A 22,424-nucleotide genomic window follows, 5' to 3' on the forward strand; every position below is an offset into this window, starting at 1 on the left:
TTATTTTCAGTGAAAAGAATTTCAGCAGTTTCTGGTGTAGAAATGAAACTGTCCAACTATTTTTTTGGTAAAACTTAATCACTGACAGTCTCATTTAATGGTTGGGTACTTGTACAGTTTAATCAAGACATTAAAAAAATGAAAATGGGGAGGAGGAGGGGGGGGCTGAAATTGTACATATCCGTTATGGAATGAAGTTCTCCGAAAAAAACTTTTCAATAGATTTCATTAAGTATTTTTTTACAGCGAAAAAACAATTTATGATACCGAGAAAAAAAAAAAGCTAGTATTAAAGATGGGGAGGGAGTGTCGGTGCTTTACATTGAGTTATCTCCCCATGGCGTTTTCCAAAAATTCCAAGATGACTTTAACGCGCTGTCATAAAAACGTGTTTTTCAGCTGTAAAAAAAATAAACTACTCTACCAAATTAAGTGAAAATTTTTTTTTGAGATATTCAGGCCAAAACGAATACGTACAATATAACCTTTTTTTTTTTTTCAATATTTTAATTTTTCATTGTCTTGATTAAACAGTACAAGTGCCAATAGTCGGAATATATTTTTCTTATTTTAAATGTGGATGCTTAAGAATTTAAATCGATAAAAAAAAAAAAAAATTAACATGTGGTTACTTTCGTCATTGGTACATTTTATGTTTTAATTATTTTATATTGCTATTTTATTTTAATAATCTACACATTTCATTGGAAATAATATGAACAACAAAATAAAAATGATCATGTGAATTATTGAATTAAGTGCACTTTTTTTTTTTTTTTTTAAATTTTAGTTTAAAAAATTTTTTTAAATAAACATTTGGAGTATGACATTTTTTCTGTAATGCAAGTTTATGTTCGTTTTCATTTGCATATTTTTGTATAACCTATGTCATCCATATATCTTTTTACAGCCTTTATTCCTTAAATGAGAAAAACTATCTCTTCAGTGTGCGTTAAAACTTCAATTCAGGCTAAACAGAAAAAACTGACCTGGTGGCCAAAAATTCCTTAAAACTCCAAAAAAACGTGAGATAAAGGTCCCATATACAGACTACAAACCTTCAATAAACATTTTTATCACAAAGAAATGGCAAGAAAATTGGAACAATTGCCAAAACAACAAACTCTTCCAAATTACCCCTATATTTCAAAAAACTTCTAGATACCAGAAAATCACATAAAGAAGTAGTCTTATCATGTATCCGGATAGGACACACATACATAACTCACTTCCACCTACTAAAATGTGAAGAACCTTCCAAATGTATACCATGTCACGAACCTTATATAGTGAAACACTTTTTACTTGACTGCTATGATCTTGCACAAATTCGTCAACACTACTAAAAGGCTACAAGTTTAAAAGAACTCTTTGATAAAGAAAATCCTAAAACCATTCTAAATTTCTTAAAAAGAACAAATTTTTATGGTACAATATAAAAACCATCAAACAACAAACTATACCAAAACATTGGCCGAATATACCCAGCGAAAATTGATTCTGAAAGTATCAAAAATTTAAATCTTGTATACAGCATTAAATGACCCGAAGAAGGTTGATATGCTGGTTAAACAAACAACAAGCCCAAAAAACATATCATCCTTAATATACTCAATCCTTGTGATTCTGAACAAAAGTATTAACACAAGTAACCAAGAACCATTATTGACAACAAGTAAGCTGCCCCACACAATCAATTTCTAGACAGCACATTGGTGTTGATGTAATAAAAACATACAAAAGATTACCAATAAGTGCATCAGCCAAAGTGAATTCGAAGAACTAAGATAAATACAATGTTATGCTGATAAACTTGAAACAAAACAGGTCAGCAGCAGCCACCAATATACACACCCGTATACAAATCAGTGACAAATGTGTCTATGTACACAGCTGAATTAAAACCTCTTCAAATGACTCTAGAAATGATCAAGTGTTTTGAGAAAGGAAACCACATAATGATCCTGTACTCTTTGCCACTTAGCATGACAGTGTCCAAGAGAAGAAACCCAAATAAATAATAAATAGCACTAGTGTGGGCACAGATTTTCTCTGGTGGTTCATCTTGTTGGAGGAAGGATGTTGTGATCTCTCACTAGTAGTGGCAGCGGTAACTGAGTAGCAATGGCCTTTTTCGTTTTTGCAGCTGTTGTGATAAAGAAAACAGTGCACATTTTGCACTGAGGTTTCAATTTTTGTTACATTCTTTCAATTTGAAACAAATGCATTGATTATCACGTTCATAATGATTGCATCATGTTTGTTTCTGTTTATTTCTCAAATGAGTTGAAAAACTTTGTTAAAAAAATCTGTTTGCTTCAATGTTGGACACCACGGTAGACCTGTGTCACATTGACTTTTCTGTTATGATTCAAATTTCTGTACACATCTTTTTGAATTTCTAGTGCAATTATTTCTTTGTCGAAGTTTACATAGAAAATTCAATCTTTAACACACCAACAAGCAAATATTGCTACATTCATCCCTAATTAATAAATCAAAATATATTTAAACTTGTTTAAAAGTCATCTGAGATTTCTGAAAGGCAACCATGAAATTACCAATAGATTTTTCCATATCCACATTAGTTCCCTTTTTGTCATCTCTTGGTTTATGAAAAATGTAGTCCTATCTTCAATTTTACTTGCAACATTTCTGCTCACAAGATGATATATGGAACAGAAATCTCATCTAAATTTTATTCAGCTAGTTGTCGAAAACTATTAAAGAACAATCAAATTTGAAATGTCTTTGCATTCATGTGTTACTTAATGTGTTACATGTAATGCGTCTCCTATTTGTGTATGGTAAACACAATTTCACATAAAAACAAAACACTCCTTTTATGTCTACACATCATATATAAAAAAAAAAAACGAAAATCCGTGGTACTTTTCTTTTAACCTTAGGTAGATCCTCATCTCAGGATCTATGTAAATCATTGATGCTCTATAGTTTTTTTTTTTCTTTCTTTTTTACACAGATCTCTGACCTCTTCACTTGTCAATTAACAACACCCACACCTCAAGAAAACGAATATAACTTAAGTAACTACATGAAGTTACCATTCTTGCAATGTGCATTATTTTTATGAACTCATGGATGAATACAATGTTTATATTTAGGTGATATGAGAATGCAAACACTTTCTCATTTCTTTCCCCCATCAATAGCGTTCTGTGTATCTTATCTCTCTCTCTCTCTCTCTTGCTCTCTTTGGCAAATAAACACCTGGAATTTGAACAAAAAATGTATGCAACTATACATAGTTACATATACAACATAATTACAACATAGTTACATATACAACATAATTACAACATAGTTACATATTTCAAAACAAAAATTCAAAAAACCCGTTTTCTTTTCTTTAAAGAAAATAATTTTAAAAATGATTTCCTATGTCTGTTTTTGTGACTAAGTTATATTTTATCTAACTATTTTATTTATTTTTTTAAATAATTTTTTTATTGTTATTGTGTGGCTTTTTGTCTAACAATTTTTAAAAAATTATTGTTGTTTTTCCATTGTTCGTAGTTTTAGTTATATTTTCTATTGTGTGTTTGCGTTTTTGGAATCATCATAGTTTCCTGGATTCATCACTTCAAATTTATTTTGTGTTCTGTAGATTTCCTATTTCCTTTTGTTTTCTGGCTGGATCTAATGGATTTGTGGATGCCATTGATGACCATAGCAATTATTTCACATGCTCACAACAAAGGCAGTGGTCATGTATGGCACTCAGAAGCATATTTATAGTAACACTGATAGATAAAACATCTTTGTTCCTAGTAGATATGAAATGAAATATAATAGGTTCTAGCAAAAGTTGGCACATGGTCATTTTACATTGCCATTCTCTTGTACAGAGAATGGCTGAAAATGTATATAGGACTACAGTTGATCAATTCTTTGTTATGCATGGCACATCATAGTTCAATCAGTTGTGATATTACACTCTACTAGTGGCAGCATTTGTCACTTTTGTATTGTTTTATCCAAGAACTAGCAGGAAGATCTAGTGTTACCCAGAATTGAGGAACCTTACAACCAGTCTGTCACACCACATTGTTTTTAGTCTTTTAATGTATGTATATTTTATAATATTTTTATGGGAGTGCCAAATGATGTACTTTAGCATCAATTGGGTGCTCGGAACAATTTGATATTTTTGATAATCATTTCTGAAGAATTTAAAGTATCAACCAATAGTCTCTCTATTGGACAGGATCTGTAAAAGAATCTCCGATTTCACGAGTTCAGCACTGTCAACTCCAACTCCTGTCGCATTGCTACAATAGTGCATCTCTATGCTTGTTTTACAAGCATATCTATGGAATGTGTTCTGATGAACTTGTCGCACTGGTGTCCCCTCTATGATCTCCACCAACCCAACAAACAGCAAAATCCCACCATTTCACTGTCTTCAAATGCCAGAAAGCTTCCTACTCAAATAGTTTCTTGAACTGCCAGTTTTTGGAATTCCCCCGTTGCTTCCCTGGCTGCACTAAAATGCCAAAATTCAAATGTAGTGTGAACAGACATCTTGTTGCTAAACCTCCTCTCCATGTTCCTGTATGCATGGCCATAATTGAGAGTAGTCCCCCTTACATTTCAGTGGCAATGTGCCTTGTTTAGGGTGAGCGTTTGATATATTATGGGTTTTTTTTTATTATTATTGTTAACATTTAAATGTTTTATAACAAAACTATTTTCAAATTGATGAAGTGGTCATTTATGCAAAATTTTCAGATGACATCACCAACTCTCCTTCCATCTTCTGCCACAACTGATTGGGTAAGCGATGCTATGCATGCTTATTCCTTTTTGCATAAAACGTTACGGTTTCTTATAAAAATAATGTAGGTTATTTGTGATTACTTTAAATTGTTTTTCGTTTTAATGTCCGTGTTAATCATGCACGCTTTTATATCAAAGACATTTAAAGTTATATTTAACATTCAAACATGTCCTAGGTTTCACTTAATTATCGTTAAATTAAAAAAAAAAAACAATTTCTTAAATAAAATCTTGCAAAAAAATTACCTTCACAATTGACTGACAATAAGCAATAGAATTTTCAGACTTTAAATTTGGAAACTGACTGAAACTTGTGATTTGAATATTTTTAATGGGCTAGATTGCATGTAGCCATTTTGCTATGAAATACTAGCTTTTAACTACTGTGTCATATTTTTACCAAATTATTTTTAAAGTAAATTTAATTATTCCACAATCAGGTTTAGTTATTGAACCAAGTTGTTATAAAACTTGAGTTTTGTTTACTCTAATCAGATGTGAAAATTGTTAAAATTTTCATTACAATTTACATTAAATTATATTTATTTTAAAATATGAATCCCTTGCCACCATTCTATAATTATTAGTAATGAGTCTTTTGCTTTTTTGTAATTTAAAAAAAAAAAAAAAAAAAAAACTGAGTAATCCCCCCCTTCTAAAAAGAAAAGAATAAAAAAGGGCCAAATTGCTCGAGCTCAATGTCCCTTTTTGGTTTAATTTTTATTTCTCTGTTTTTCTCTGTCACTTTGTTTAATGATTATGAGTGAATGCCCCAAATAATTTGGAGCAAAGAAGAAAAGCAAACAATTTTTACAGTTACTAAGTTCACATATGAATTTAACATATAACGATCCCCCAGTTCCTTGCTATGTAATATTTTAAGGCAATTACAAATTTTTTTTCTTTCTTTCTTTTAAGAGGTTACATGTTGTTTTACAATTTTGATGAGAGGATTATCACTCAAGCTTATGGTAGTAGTATTTTTTTTACTACTACTACTACTACTACAAGCCAGAATGACTGGGACACAGGGGATCACTTTGTTAACTTTCATACATGCGGACATCAATGGCCACTCACATCCTCGAGCGATTTTCTGTTACAAATGGATTATTTCTTTTGAAACAATCATTTAAATAAGACGAGGGTTTTATGATGAATCATTTTTATATTAATTTGTGTCACAAATACATATTTAAAAGTGGAATATTTTTTAATTTTTAGAAAAATATTTAATGTTTCTCTAATTTTGTATATTTTATTTTTAATTGTACATTTTATTTTTAATTGCTTCTCATTTTCCAGCCGGCATACTCTGCTACTGCTGTAATGGTTTCACAGCCGCCACCGCCACCAATGTATATGGCTCCAACATATCCATCATATCAACCGGTATTTCATTTTTATTTTCTTATATATAGTATTAAAATAAGCTAAATAGAATCATGTGTTTTTCCTATTACAACAACAAACAAATGATATCAGGTGACTTGCTAGCTCTATTCACATTGAGTATCTTTTTTTGTTAGTGAATTTTTTTATCCAGGAGATACTCAATACGAAAGTCTTGATCTTTTTCTTACAACTTGCCCATAAATGAGTTCATCCTCTGTTCGGTCTGTTATGTCTCCATTGGAATCCTCCAATTAATCAGTTTCATCGATTAAGATAAAAACAGATATAATAAACCCTCAGTTGTACCTCCCCATCGATACTCTATGTTGATTAGGATAACATCCGAACATTTATATCAGATATACCTCTGTGTTTCATGTTCAAAAAAAATGTGTCCTCTATAGTATCAGACCTGACTGAACGGTTAATTGTTGGTATAGACCGCTTCCATGCCCTCTGAGAAATTCCACCAAAAGCTCAACAACCAACAATGGTTTACTCTAGAATGAAACTAAAAATAACCTTTAGAACTGCCGGCAACCATTGTAAAAAAGTAATAAAGAATGCAAGAGATTTGTATGCTCAATATGTCCATTTTAAAGTAGTTGAGCAACGGCTTGGTTTCCACTAGATTTGGCAAATAACAAGCATGTCCTCTATCCCTACCCTCATCAATGGATTTGAGGTAATTTCATCAGCATCTAACAAAGCAAAATTTTTTGCTAAGAACTTTTCAGCAAATTCTACCCTTTGCAATCAGTCCCCCTTCCCATAATTCCTCCTGAGACTGAAAGCACACTATGTGACGTATAAGTATCTGTATGTGATGTTGCCAAACTTATCAAAAACCTTGATTCTAGTAAAGCAGCTAGCCCCAACAGCATTCCAGTCATAGTGCTCAAAAAGCTTCAACTAGAACTACTTACACAGCTATTTAAGTGTTGTCTTAAGGAGAAATAGGCTCGGCACACTCTATCCAGCCTTGATGGAGTTCAAAACCGGCTTTGAAACCCAGTAAGTAATGCCTGTTTTTTTGTTTTTTGTGCAACCTCTTTCCCACAGGAGAGATGTTCCGAGCCTGTCTTTACTTTATCATTATTATCATGGCAAGTGTTTGACTGAACTCCAATCTATACCAAACTTTCACACAAAAAAAAAAAAAACACTTGACTAGCTACAACCACTATATACGATTTTCCTCACTCTCTAACTCTGCTTAAATCTAAACGCAGATTCTATGAACAAAGCTTCTTTCACAGAATTGCCCACCTGTGGAACACTGTTCCGCTGGCCTGGCCATACATGGTAGCCTTCAAATCCAATGTAAACAAGTTCTTGTTGAGCCATCCCCATAATCAATCAAATCCAATATAAACAAGTTCTTGAGCCATCCCCATAAATAATCAAATCCAATGTAAACAAGTTCTTGAGCCATCCCCCATAAATAATCAAATCCAATGTAAACAAGTTCTTGAGCCATCCCCATAAATAATCAAATCCAATGTAAACAAGTTCTTGAGCCATCCCCATAAATAATCAAATTCAATGTAAACAAGTTCTTGAGCCATCCCCATAAATAATCAAATCCAATGTAAACAAGTTCTTGAGCCATCCCCATAAATAATCAAATCCAATGTAAACAAGTTCTTTTTGAGCCATCCCCATAAATAATCCAATTCTACCCAATCTACACCATTAACAATTACTAAACTATCACCTTAATTCATTAACTTGAGTGACCTCCAGGCTTTGATAAGAGGTGTCTACCAAGTTATAAAAAAGAATACAATGTAAAAGGAGCATAAAAAGAAGGTAAAGAAAAAGTGTTTACACAATGTTTCTAAAAGTATCTGTTATCTAAAGAAATTAATAATCACATTTGTTATCTCGAAATATTTTTTAAAACACACAATTATGTTCTGTTGCTGAACATGAAAACTGCACAAGCTATTGATGTCATTAAGCAATCTGTACACTGCCTATAATACGCAGCCATGTACATAATCTGTTTGGACCAGTTTTAATGTTTCGCTGTCATGGTTAGAGAGGAAATTAAAAGGAATATAGAAGCATTTAAACTGTTGAATCAGAATTATATTTCTGGAAAATCAATATTGTGGTTGTAAAGCTTCACAAAAGAAATTGTGTAGAAGTTTTGATGTAGAAGAAAAGGGGAAAAATAGAAATAAAAAAAAGAAAAGAAGAAAATAGAAAAGAATGAGAAGATACTGGAAAAGAAGAGGAAGAAAGAAATGAAAGAGAAGACATGGAATAAGATCAGGGTTGGATCAAATACTGACTTTTAACAATTGAAATACAAATACAAATACTTTCGTTAAGGTTACCAGAAATACAAATACAAATACTTTTATTCCTAACTCTAAAAATACAAATACTAACGCTAAAAATACAAATACTTTTATTCCTCAATCTCAAAATACAAATAAAAATACAATAACTGATTTAAACAATCTGAAAATATGCGAAGAAAAGAAGAAAAAAGAAGAAATATTTCCTTCCAAATTTGACATCTACATTACACTCTATATCATGTCCTCATTGCATTTTATCATCATTAGAGCTCTGAAAGTTTCCGGGCCAAGTTTGGCTCGCTCTGGGGTATAAAAATTACCAGCCTTGCTGAAAACTCTTTCAGATGGTGCCGATGTTGCACAGCACCCTAGAATATTTCTGGCGAAAGGCTTCAAAATCTTGAAGCTCTTGTTTTCCCGCCAGTACCTCAGTGGGTTGACGTCAAAAGCCAGAACACATTCTTCTAAGTAGGAATCGAGTTCTGCCTTTACCGCTGTAGTGTCGCTTATTGATGGACTTACATTTAGCTTCCCAGCTGGTGGCATGTAGGCAAAAAGACTTTCATCGACCAAGGACAGACTAGATAAAGTTAGGTCATCAGAGCAGGTACTACACTTTAATGTAAGCATTGATTGACAACGGGGACAGATTACATAAAAGAGATGTTTATAAATGTTTTTTTTACGATTATGATATTAGTAACCATTTGGAGTTACAATCTATTTAGTATTACACATGAAATCTGAAGAAAACACTTACAATGAGTAAACATGCGAGTATAATCAACAGATTTCTAAGATGACAGCATAATTGAAAAGTAGTTGGTTATTATCTTAGACTCCACATCTACTTACCATTTTTACTAGTGCCATTTTTTCCATACCATATTTATTGGTACAATTTGTAAATAAGTTTCTATTTGTCAATCATATTCTTAAAAGAATTATGTCAGTCGTCAGAAGACCAAATTTACTCAGGGGATTGGAGGTATCAACTTAAAATATCTCTAAAATATTGATAAATTTAATTTTAGTCATAACTCTAAAACTAGACTTTGTTTCCAAGAACAATCTATGCGTCATTATTAAGGCAAATGTGTCTATTAATCCAAGATAGTTAGAAAATCTATAATTATTGACTTTTAATTAAACTTTTGGGACTACTCAGGAAAAAGTATATGAATACTTAAAAATATTCATTTTAAATACAACTTTAAATAGCTATAGTTATAAGTTTTCAAATTTCTATAAATTGAAAATAAATTAATTCAATTAATTTCAAAACACTACTTTTAAAGAATTTCAAACGAAAAATACAAGAATTAATTATTTCAGAGGAAATATACTCAGTGACCTAATTGGCAGGGACAAGGCGCCAGCACTAAAAAATGTCCCCAAAATGGTTTCATACTCAACTGTGAACTCTTTGAAAGGGTCCATATAGACATTTAGTAAGTAACTGTGAAACCGGATTAAACATTTAGGTGTGAGATTCGCTTACTGTGAGAGGGTGTAAATCCATGAATGGGAGTGGGAGGTCAAAAGTTTTTTTTTAAATCTACAAGTTTAGACATCCAAACAACTGTTTAAATTACTTTATTATAACTTTTTCTTTAATAATCCATATTTAATAAATATTTATATAAAATTATCTGAAAAAGGCCAAATTTGAAGCATAAATTTGAAGAAAAAAACAAACAAAAATTTTGAAAGCCAAACTGCTTTAAAAAAAAGCCAAATTCGCGAAATTTGGCCTTAAAAAAGCCAAGCTGGCAACCCTGAATTGAAGCTACTTGACTCACAGACTTATCGTCACTCAACTAGCAGCAGCGTGTGTGACTGGAAGTGGACAGGGCTGGTAGACTGGTACACGTACGCAACATGTATGTGAACAGGGTTGGTTGGATCAAATACTGACTTTTAACAATTGAAATGCAAATACTTTCGTTTAGGTTACCAGAAATACAAATACAAATACTTTTACTCCTAAGTCTAAAAATACAAATACAAATACATTTATTCCTAAATCTAAAAATACAAATACAATTACATTAAAATTGTATTTAAATACAATTGAAATACAAATACAATTGTATTTGATCCAACCCTAAATAAGATGCTGTAAAGGGAAGAAGATGACATGTAAAAATGGAGATGTAGATGCTGAAAAGAAAAAGATGCTGAAAAAAGAAGGCGTTGAAAAAGATGAAAAAGAAGGCTTAGGTACAGCTGAAGAAAGAAAATACTTGGGTAATAAGTAATGGAAGCAACTGGCTGATGTCATAAACAACATGCTTATTTATATATACTGTTGATATACCATACATGTAATCCCTACAGTCACCTACCTTGGAAATGCTGTTGTCAAACCTGACATAGTTATATGGAATAAGTCAGAAAGAGAGTTGCAACCTTGGTTGAAGTGAGTGTCCCTAATGTTGGAGGTCTGAACAAAGCTGAAAGGGAGAAACAGACCAAATATCAAGGTCTCATGTATGATATGAAAAGAAACTGGAATCTTAGGGGGATATCAATCATACCAGTTATTACAGGTGCCACAGGGCTTATGAAGAAGAACCTGAAGTCCTATCTAACTAATATTCCTGGTGAACCAAGTGCTCAAGAGATCCAGACAATTGCACTTAAGGGAACAACGAGGATACTTAAAAGAGCTCTCGGTTGGTTTCAATAAAAAGGAGGGCAATGTTGACAACTGGTTTGGCTGCCCCATACCCAGCGTTACAATCTTCAAAGGAAGAAAATAAAAGTTGATAGAGAAGTAATAACTTTTAAAAAATATAATGCATGTGGATGCAAGCTTAAATAAAGCCAGAACAGTTAAGTGAAACTTGTTAAAATAGTAAGTCATGTATTTTATTTTGTATGTAAAGTTTTAGTTTTGGGTAACGTGTTTGATAGCGATACCGGGAAAGTTAGTGTCCATTTTCAAAAATAGTCTTCCATTATCCAGAGAACTACTGGTTCTAATGACAAAGTCTTTTTCCAAGTGCCATTTCTTATTCTGCTGAAATCAGAATAAAATTGTCTGATTATGCAAACATGATATGTATGAAACTAATACATTTAGTAAGTAAGTGAAATAATAATTCGATGTTTTGTAGCTAAGTATTACTTTGAATAAAATAAGCAGTGATTTAGAGTTTCGTGGAAGACTAAAACTAAAGAGAAAATATTTGCTACTATCATGGTGAGATTATGTTGGTGGGAGAATGAGTCAAGGAGGAGAAAATATAACTTTTGTGGAAAGGTGAGGAAATGTGCATATTCTTGTACGAAAACATGCTGAAGTATGAGTGTGGAAACTGCATAAAGATTGCCTTGTTGGTTTTGTATGGTGTCGGGAGTTATAGAAATGATGTAAAATAGGATTTAAATTATTCCAACAATAACCGATTCAAAAATTCACAATCGTGTTTGCTTTTGAACTGATACATTTAAAAAGATCGCATCCAAATCCACTTTTTTTCCCCCAAGATTTTTGAATGATTTTCTTTGGAATTCTCGTAAACATGAATTACATTTTTGCCCTCTTCCTTTAATTAGGGCACTCCACCTCAATGGACTGCAGCAACACCTAGCCAGTGGCGTTGGGCAGCACAGGTAAGTAGCCACTTCCAATTTAAAACTTAAGTTCAAAGTCAATAGCCAAATCATCTGTAAATGTTTGAATATGTTGAGCATTCATGAATTTCTGGTTGAGTACAAAATTTTGTTCTATCCATGGTCTGGAACAATCTAATTAAGTCCCATCTATAGTGCTCCTTTTTGGGAGCTAGTTATCTCCTATTTAAAGAAACAATCTTATGTCTGATTTTTTGCCCTCGTGGAGAGTCAAGTAAATAGGTACTTTTTTTTTTTTTTTGATAATTAATAATTTCACACACAAATAAATTAACTTTATTAATTATTAGAAAAAGAAAATGTCTTGCATTCTGATGAGTTACATGATGGTGAAACACATTCTCTCGCTAAGATATTATATATATATATATAAACTCTACCAATGAAGTTTTTTTTGGGTTTTTTTGCTGCATAAACTGTGTGAACTGTATTTAAAAGATTTTTCTCTGGACTTGAGGTCTAAATTTGAGTAATTCTAAAATGTGGTAAAGATATGTTACATGCTTGTTGTTTACTAATGAAACGGATCTGTCGTGTTGAGCTTGAGAAAATAAAAATATGAATAATAAAAGCATCGTCTTTGGAAAATTGCGAATTGTTTATTATATTCATATAACATTCGATTCAAGTGCACACATGTATATGTATGCACTTGAATCGAATTGTTTATTATATTCATATAACATTCGATTCAAGTGCACACATGTATATGTATGCACTTGAATCGAATTGTAGTGAAGATGAACTTCACTGCCGATCATGAAATGGTTGATGTCACCGTCAACACTGTGGTAACTATGTGCAGTTAAAATGCAATTCAGTGAGGGTCTCCATGTGATGACTAGATGGTCAGATCCGGAGTGCAACTAGCATATTCTACAATGCGTCTTGGTGGTAAAGAATATGTTGATTATGCAGAGGTTCAAGTAGGAGCATAACTCAAGCAACCTTTATCCATTCTCGTTCAGTTTATTGATGCTAAAATGACCACTGCAGTCGAAACACATCATGGCTGAAACCCACCCAGACATTGGTCCTGGATATGACATAAAACTATATCCGATGGTGAGGCCCCCACTTTGCGGGCTTTGGGGAGTGTGGAGCCACCCTTTAATTGCTATTGCTCCCAGGTCCACTCTGACCCGGAGCGGTAGTACCTGTTAGGATCCCAACTATGGGTTAAATAGAATCTGACGTAAAAAAAATAAAATAAACTCCATTAAAAATCGTTCCTCAAAATAACTAGATTCGGCATTAAATAACCTGAAAAAGGTTGATATGCCGTAAAACAAAAACGACCAACCAACCAACCAGACATTGATATCAACAAGTGATACAGTGTTACAGGTGTAGACAATGAATAAATAATCATTGTATCATTTGTAATAATAAAACTTGCTGATGTACATGGGACAATCAGTAAATCAAGCATCAGTTCACCATTTTGTAAATGCTAAGTTTCTTTCTGGCTAATAGTATAGATTTAGGCAAGCTTGCTCTACTGCGGATATTTTAACTATCATCTCTGAATGCATATACAAGATAAGGCACGGTTGTAGCTCTTGATATATTTAAAGCCTTTGACAAGTGTTTTGTATGAAGAACTTCTCATGGAAATTAAATCATATGGTCTGGATGAATACTTAATATAATCAGATCCTTCCTAAACAAGCAAAAAATGCAGGTGTGCATCAGGGGTTGATCCTTGGACTTTAAGGTATATTTGCTGATGACACCATGCACAATAATAAACACAAAAAAAACAAAACTGGTGACAATGACAGAAACGCTATAAAATGACCATCAGTCAGTAATAAAATTGTGCCTAAGTCGTGGTAACATTAAATGCTACTAAAGCTAAGCTTCTTTCCTTCAACAACTGCTAAAAACCTTCTCAGCCACTGATGGCAATGACAGATACTGAATTGAACTGAGAGCTTATCTTTGAAACTCTTATGTTTAACATTCACATATAATATGAATTAAAATAAATATATATAGGATACTGCCAAGGCTACTGGCAAGAACGTGCGCTCCTTCTACTGTGATAGAAAATTACTCACACCAGAGAGTATCCTTTATTTATTTATTTATTTTTTTACAAAGTCACAATTCACCCATGCATGAAGTATTATTGCCAAATTTGGGCTGCTGAATCTAATACTAGTCTCCAATCCAATCGGTTCTGCACCATCGGCTCAGCTCCAACCTCTGTCCCATCACTGCAATGTTGCATCCCTGTCTGTTTAACAAGTACTTTAATGGAATGTGCTCTGATGAACTCATAACATTTGTGCCCTCTCTGCGTCGTACATACGCTTGACTAATCCGATGAACAACAAAATTCCACCCCTTCGCTGTTGAGGTCCCTAGATGCCAGAAAGCCTTCTGCTCTAATAGTATCTTCCTGCCTGCAGACTGTTAGACTTTTGAATTTGTTCTGGTTCTTACTCAAATGCTGAAGTTTAAAAGTTCAACTCCCCACAGTGCTCTGTTATATACAATCCCAAATAATAGCCTGTTATAGTCTGTACATGGAAGTATACTTTGTTTGGTTTAAAAAGGAGTAAACAAAAGTAAAAGGATGAAATAAATCATTGTAAAACATAAAATGATAAAATTCTAATTAACATCAAATGAGGAATTAAACAATCTACTACAAAGGAGATGCATGCATTTCAAAATTTTTGCTAGTTTGAGATTATTTTCTTACTGGCCTAGGTGCCCGGGTGGTTGCAGGTGTGTTGAACAAAAAAAAAAAAATAAACAAATAAAGACAATGGCAATAGGCAGGCAGGCAGGCAGGCTCAAACTCTTACTGCGAAGGAGGAAAAGAATGTATATATAAAAAATAAAAGTGACGTCTTTGCCATTGCATCCATTGCCAAACTGGAAGTGGTGAAGGTTTAAATTAAGGCTAGTCAATCAAAAAGGAATGACTTTTAAAAATATCAACGAAAAAAAGCGAACCCTCCCTGTAGAAAACTGCCCAGTTGAGGGTGAAGAATTAGTGTTTTTAGCCAATTTTTCGATATTTGTCGTCTGAAGGGTTGAGCTTCAAAACTATACCAATTTCATGAAAATCTGTCGCCTATGTTGAAAGTTTTAGGCAGACATACATACATACATTTAAACAGACAGATTAGATTTATATTATAGACTAGCGAGGGGATCCCGGCGTTGCCCCGGTGTTTGTAGGTGTGTGTGTGGAAACTGGGGGGGGGGGGGGGGGATTAAAAAAAAAAGTAAGTATGAGGATCGAACCCGAACAGTTGAGGCAAAGTTGTAAATTAAAGTGTGAAAAAAAAAAAACGTGCAACGTTAACCATTGCCCCACCGCGACATGCTAATGGAAACACGTTTGAATTTATTTAATTACTTGGATTTAGCAGGTGCCTGTTTTAATGAGTTAATGAGGTCAAGTTTGACTGCGGCATAGTACCTTATTTACTGCTGAACGCTTTTTTTTTCCCCCAAGATGTTATAGGAAAAAGACTAACCCGCATGCGGGAGCGACAAATGTTGAATATTTATCTTCCCGAAATCAAGCAAATTAAATAGACAGGCGAGCTTCGTTGTTAACTGTGAGATGTTACGATTTATATGTGATATAAAAAGTTTTTAAAAGTTGTGAAGCGCGCGACCGCTTCTCTGAAAAAAAGCCTTTTGTTGACATACAGAAAAAGCGAACATACATACATACATTTTCGCTTTTATATATATAGACTAGCATGGGTGCCCAGGTGTTTAGAGGTGTGTGCTGGGGGGGGGGGTAAATCAAAACAAAAGAATAAGCCAAGTAATAACCTTGCTTAAATATTATCTATATATATATAAAAGCGAAAATGTGTGTATGTATGTTTGCTTTTTGTGTATGTCTGAGAAAGGCTTTTTTTCCAGCAGATTCTCGAGGCCGTCGCTCATTTTTAAAACTTTTTATATCATGTCTAAATGATAACATCTACGACTTGACAACGGTCATCACCTCTATTTAATTTGCCTGACATTGAAACGTTAAATATTCAACATTTGCGGATCGGCGCGTGTAGAGTCATCTTTTTTGTATAAGAAAAGCGAAACTGGATTCGAACCGGATGTAAACGTCAGCGTTAACTATCCCGCAGTAAAACGATTTGACCTCATTAAAAACTGCAATGTTTAGCATTCACTTTTTAATCGCTCTAACATTGACTGTCACTGTAGGTCAGGTGTTCAGACTCAATCTATGAGCCTCAAGCCTTCTGGTTTGAGCCGACCTGTCACCAAGCCCCCCCCCCCCTTTTAAATCGCTTTTTTTTTTTCTCTTTTTATATATATATATATATATATATTTGAACAGGGTTAAGTTTCCTCTCTCTCTCTCTCTCTCTCTCTCTCTCTCTCTCTCCCCCCCCCCCCAACACACACACCTACAAGCACCTGGACAATGCCGGGTACTCCCTGCTAGTACTTTCATAAATCAGAGTCCATTTTCTGTAGGCTGTTTTGAACCCAGTCAACGACGGGTACATTTGCTAGTATAAAAAGAAACAATGTTAAAACTTTATTTTTTTTTTTTTTTCTTAATCGGGGGGGGGGGGGGGTTACAAACGTTTTGGTAGGTAGGTGGGATCGAACCCGAAGCCTTCAGGCAAAGTTAAAGGGTGAAAAAAAATCGTGACACGTTAACCGCTCTGCCACCAAGAAAGAGTAACTCAAACACATCTGAATTTATTTAATTATAAAAGAATTGACAGGTACCCGCACTTAATGACTTAATGAGGTCAAATATTAGTAGCGGAATTAAGTTTAACTGCGGGGCCGTTTTTTTAATGAGGTCAAATAGAAGTTAATGCGGGGCAGTTTTTTTTTTTTTTTTTTTTTTTTTATAGTTTGTTTACCCAATTTTGGCTGGTTTTGTTTCACCAAGATGTTGGAGGGGAACCAGCTCCCCACAAAAAGGGGGTTGTCTGAATTGAATAGCAATTGTCTGATATAAGGAGAAACTCCACATTGATCAAAGCTGATTGCTTTATGGACGTTCCCGGAATCGCGCGCCGGGAACAATGCTTTGAATTAGTTTCAGTTTTATACGGAAAAGCCGAATCAACACATGAGAAGCCAAAGTAGCTATAATTTTGTAAAAATCGCTGTAAATAAATCTAGACGCGACACGCGTTCCCAAATCATAGATATTATTATCTAGGGGTATATAAACACTTCTAAGCGATAGTACCCCCCCATCGGGGTGGGGAGCGAAAAACGCCTTTCTTGGACATACAAAAACTCACGCGCCCCGTTTTGCCTTTTACATATAGATTACGATGTATGTATACGGATGTTCATGAGATGAAAATGTTTGAATACTTTCGATCGAGGGAGGAAAAAAAACACAAGTATAATCCAAATGTTGAAAAAGCACAAATGTGGCATCATTCGTTTAAGTGGGTGGCTGTGCACATTGCAGAAATCCTTTCAATCGAGTGAAAGCCGTATATACCCACCCTCCCTTTCATATTTGTTATGAATCCAAATTTAATGACAATACAAAGATTCGCAAAAATTCTATCTAAAATAAAATTCACATTCTCCTGCAGATTTAACTTAAAGCTCACATTGATTAACTTAAAGAAGCATTGGTATTATTTATATGTGATGTTGCAGTAAAATCTGACAAAAAACAAACACAATAATACCAACAGGTACTGAAGAGTTTGTTGAAGCCCTGGATGGACGTGATTGTCACTGAAAACTTTATATATATATGAAGGATTCTGCTTAACAATGTTTATCACCACTGTTGGTTGCCGGAGTTGTGACTACCCTTCACACATAACTGTAACCTCGACTATTTCTTCGAAGATTTTCATGACTAGTGAATCATTTTGTGCCCACCTTGAATTGATTATGCCTGCTGATGATGGTTACACTAAAAAATAATGTTGCTAAATTATTTTCTTTTTGTCAAGTCTCTAATTTTGCTGCTCTGTGTGTGTTGTGTATATATTATATGTATTTTAAAATATATTAGATATAAATATTTATTAAAAAAAAAAAAAAAAAAAAAAGACTTTGCGTGTAGAAGACTCTCCAAATTCCCCCCCCTCTCCCTCCAATAGACAAGATGATGGCCATCTTGGTTGGAAATTCAAATTTCTAAAGAGTTTATATTTGAGATGAAATAAAAAAGAGTTGCAAATGATTTCCTCTCTGTTAATAATTTCATAGTGACACATGTTATTTCTTAAACAAGTTCATGTCTCATATGTTCGTTATTATTCCTTTGATGGAGGGGATTTCTTTAATTAGTTCAAGAAAAAAAAAGTAAAGTTGTTGACCGTGGTCGATGACGACTTGATCAAAGATTGAACCCCAGTCTTCTGTAGGTTAGCTCTCGAACCATTATTCCATAACAGTTTACATGAATAGAATTACACATTTGTCATCAATTTCCAATAAATGATGTATATTTTTATTGCATTATTTGCAATATTTTTGCTTTGTCATTCATATTTACCTGCATTGTTTAATTTGTTCCACTTTCCTAACTTTTTTAGTTTTTTTTTTTTTTTCGTGTGTCATGTTTTCTTGTTTTTTGTTGACTTTTGCTTTTTGATTGCCAACACATCGCATTTAACTTTAATTTCTAAAAACTGTTGGAAATTGATTTATAAAATAGATTTAATAGAATTACAATTTTTTTTGTGAAAATCTGCTTCATTTTTTGATGATAAAAACTAAAAGAAAAACTTTCTAATATAAATTAATAAATTTTCAAGTCTTAAAAAAGTATATTAAAAACTTGGTCTTTTGAATCTCATTTGGTTTTTTTTTTTAACTTAACATTTTTTTCAGGTCTTCACAAAATAGTAAGTGATATTTGTGAGTTTTTAACTCAAATTGCTACAAAATTTTTTGTTTAAATAATGTTATGCTTTCAAGTTTACACCTTTCTCTAATTTTTTTTTTTAAGCTTTTATTTTGCATAATTCCAACCTTTATATACCATTTTTCTACGGTCAAATGAAGGTCAAACTTATAACTGTTCTTTTTTTCACCCCATATTTGATTACATTTATAGATTGTGATGAGAAACATGGTGTTTAGAGCATTTATGATTTTTTTTGGCAACAATCTGTATTTTTCGGGTTAAAAAAAATATTAACCAGAACATTTTGACGATTCATTTCTCTTAAGTTTAAATGTTTTTTCAGGGAAGTGAAATTTTCACTTTTTAATGTAATTCTGCTATATCTTTTCATTCAATCTGTCTAAATTTCTATTAGGACAGGGTTCATAGAGACTTGAAAAGTCCCTGAATTTTGACTTTTGCCTAGAAAGGGCCTTATTCCTATTATTTCCTCCAAAAACTTTTGAAAAATGGAAAATATCTTGAAAATTTCTTAAAAAGGCCTTGAAAATTGTATCATGTCCAGAAAACTTTGTATTAAAAATATAATTGAAATAAATACTATAAAATTATTTTTTTAAGTATTAATAAAAAATCTTTTAAAATATTAAAATCTTTTTTAAATATTGAAAATAAAATCGAAATACATTGTTCTGAAATTGCATAGCAATATTGTGAATACAAGAGTTATATCCATTTATCACAAAACTGTCTCATGTAGTTTTCTGATAAAAATTCAAATCTCTGTGTATTTTTTGTTCGCATTTATAATTTATATTTTTGGGTGGGGTACACAAGGGGGCAGGGCAGTTAGACCAAAAAATATAAATAAATAAACAAGACCAAGACCACAGGCATCTTAGTTGGAAAGGTTTAGAGTGGGGGGGGTAGTTACAGCCACCATAAATAAGATTACCTCTCCCTCTTTAAAGAGAGAAAAAAAAATTCTTTTCTAGTGCCCCCTCCCCCCAACAGCCATCTTAGTTTGCAATTCAAGGCTGTAAATATTTGAGATGAAATAAAAAGCATTTAAAACTACCAAAAAAAGGTATCAGTGTGTTACCGAGTAACTTTTATTGGCTATGGTAACATTTATTTGTTGTATATTTAATTTTTTGACCTCTGTGAATTTGTTTTGAAAACTTGATTTTGTCTGGAAAAGGCCTAGAAAAATTTTGAAATGGCCTCGAATATGGACATAAAAAAATCTGTACAAACCCTGGGGTAAGTAATAAGTTGAAGGGAGTTGAAGAATGGCATTCAAACTTAGGATTAGTGATATGGTTAAGAGTGAGGGAGGCTTACCACTCTGATCTAGGGTTATTAGTTGTCTAGGGTTATTACTTGTCTTAAAAAGGCACATTTATTTGGCGAAATAAATATGGCCATAGCATTTTCATTTTAAGATATCAAATAATTATTCCAGTTTTTTTTTTTTTTTTTTTTTTCATTACTATCTATAAATGTATGAAATTTTGACCATTGTTTATTTGACCTGGGAATGATTTATTTTTTTAATTTTTTTTTTTTTATATAACTTATTTGTATTTCAAAAATTAAAAACCTACGTGAAAACTTGTTGGTGTGTGCATCGAAGACGCTGAAATAAATATGATGCAAATATTGTGTGATGAATGAATGTGTGATGTTTTACAGAATCCTGCAGGCCAAAATGTAGCTGCAGCTGCCACTGCTGGTACAGCCCCTGGGTATATGTTTGCGGCCATCCCTTCATCTCCGGATATGATGTACGCTCAGCCACCGCCACAGGCCACGTTCCAGCACACTGACATTACAGAGGCCACAACTGTGCTTGAAGCACCTCCTATTGAGGTAATACAAGCTCCTTTTACCATGTGATAAACAAAAACAAAGAACAAAAAAAATAACTTTCACTCAGAGGAGCCAGCTGACCAAATTCTGTGTTTGTTCATTTACTGGACTTATCTCTTGCAACTGCACCATTCCAGTGTGCCGCTATTAGCTTAGTTTTTAACGAACCAATTTTAAATGCATCCAACATGAAAAGGCAAGAATCAGCTAGACCTTGTACATGCTGATTTTACTAAATACGTTCGCTGTAGCTGAAAACAAATTATTAGATATTTAGAACGATGATGATGATGATTTTTAAAAATACTAGTTGTATTTTTAATTTTTATTTATTTTTTGTTCTAGAGTTTAAGTTAGCTTTCAAGTGGAGTATAGGTTTTTTGCCCAAGGAAATTTGATTGATGTAAGAATGCTAGGTTATTTCTATCTTCAAATTTATTAAGATGAATAAAAATGCAGTAAAAGTATTAACAAGAAAAAGCTGAAATTTTTATACCATCTACCTTTGCGACATTCTAATTATTTTCATACCACTATGAATATTATTACAAATTCAAACAATGTGAATTTTTGAGATGGGATTCATTATTTGGACAAGACTTTTCATAGTTGTTATATTCACGTTTTGGCCAGTGTACCCCACCTCTCCTACCATTTTTGGGTGCATTTTCTTTCTTTCTTTTTTTTTTTATAACTTAGCCTTTCTCTGAAGAAAGAGATTACATCAGCCGAAACGTGAAAGGTAAGAATTGCCATCAGAATAATCCAATATAAAACGTTTGTCAAACAGTCGTTACAAAATCTTACAAGCTATTTCTCTTGAAATGTGATTGTGTAATTACAATCATATTTATTACCTTTCACGACTTTCATATTTGCTTTTCATTAATATATAATCATTCAATTACGTTTTCATATTTATTTTTTGTCTTTAAGAAAATAAAAAGTGAAGATTCTTGATGGTCGAATGTGGTCAATTTTTCCCTCGGCTATTAAAAAGGCAAATTTAGAACCTCGGCTATTAAAAAGGCAAATTTAGAACTTCTATCGTTGAGGTTTGCATTAAATGAAAAAGATTTTCTTCAACAGCAAATTGTGAAAGAAGAAAAAAAACTTTCATCCATAAGTTATTATAATAATAACAATTATAATATTAATTAGTTTGAAATATTCTCTTGAATGGAGACAACGTTGGTCATATTTACATTTAAACAACTTGCTTTTTAATGAAAGAATGAGAAAAATTAGAGAGACAAAAAGAGAAAAAAAAATCAAAAAAACAAATGTATCACATTTTCAGACAAGATTCTCTGATAAAAAATGTCTTTTATAACATATTTTTATAACATCCTCATCAGTTGAATTTAACATTTTTGTTGCACTTTCAGTTGAAATTCTTTGTTTTATAATCTTTCCACTCATTTGCTTTCTTAAATTGTTATATCACTCGAAATTAGAAATGGCTGGTTTGACATTAGTCGACACGTTACGTGTTGAGGTTTTTCTTGGCACTTTCATTCACTTGATTCATATCAGATCTGCTTCACGTTCAA

General features: G+C 32.8%; 1 protein-coding gene across 3 annotated transcripts in view; it reads left to right on the forward strand.

Moving 5' to 3' along the window:
* The window catches only part of LOC145291382 (uncharacterized), a 121,238-nt gene that overhangs the window by 93,196 nt on the left and 5,618 nt on the right, over positions 1-22,424 (forward strand). For 2 of the 3 annotated variants that reach the window (XM_080137172.1, XM_080137173.1), the window contains 4 exons: positions 4,753-4,797; positions 6,106-6,192; positions 12,072-12,128; positions 20,695-20,871. In XM_080137172.1, coding sequence (XP_079993298.1) covers positions 4,753-4,797; positions 6,106-6,192; positions 12,072-12,128; positions 20,695-20,871 — 366 coding nt within the window. The remainder of the gene's footprint in view (positions 1-4,752; positions 4,798-6,105; positions 6,193-12,071; positions 12,129-20,694; positions 20,872-22,424) is intronic. The other variant, XM_080137174.1, reaches the window with a different exon arrangement.

The sequence above is a fragment of the Euprymna scolopes genome, chromosome 12 (assembly GCF_053919585.1).
Source record: "Euprymna scolopes isolate OS-2025 chromosome 12, ASM5391958v1, whole genome shotgun sequence".
In the NCBI taxonomy this organism is placed as follows: Eukaryota; Metazoa; Mollusca; class Cephalopoda; order Sepiida; family Sepiolidae; genus Euprymna; species Euprymna scolopes.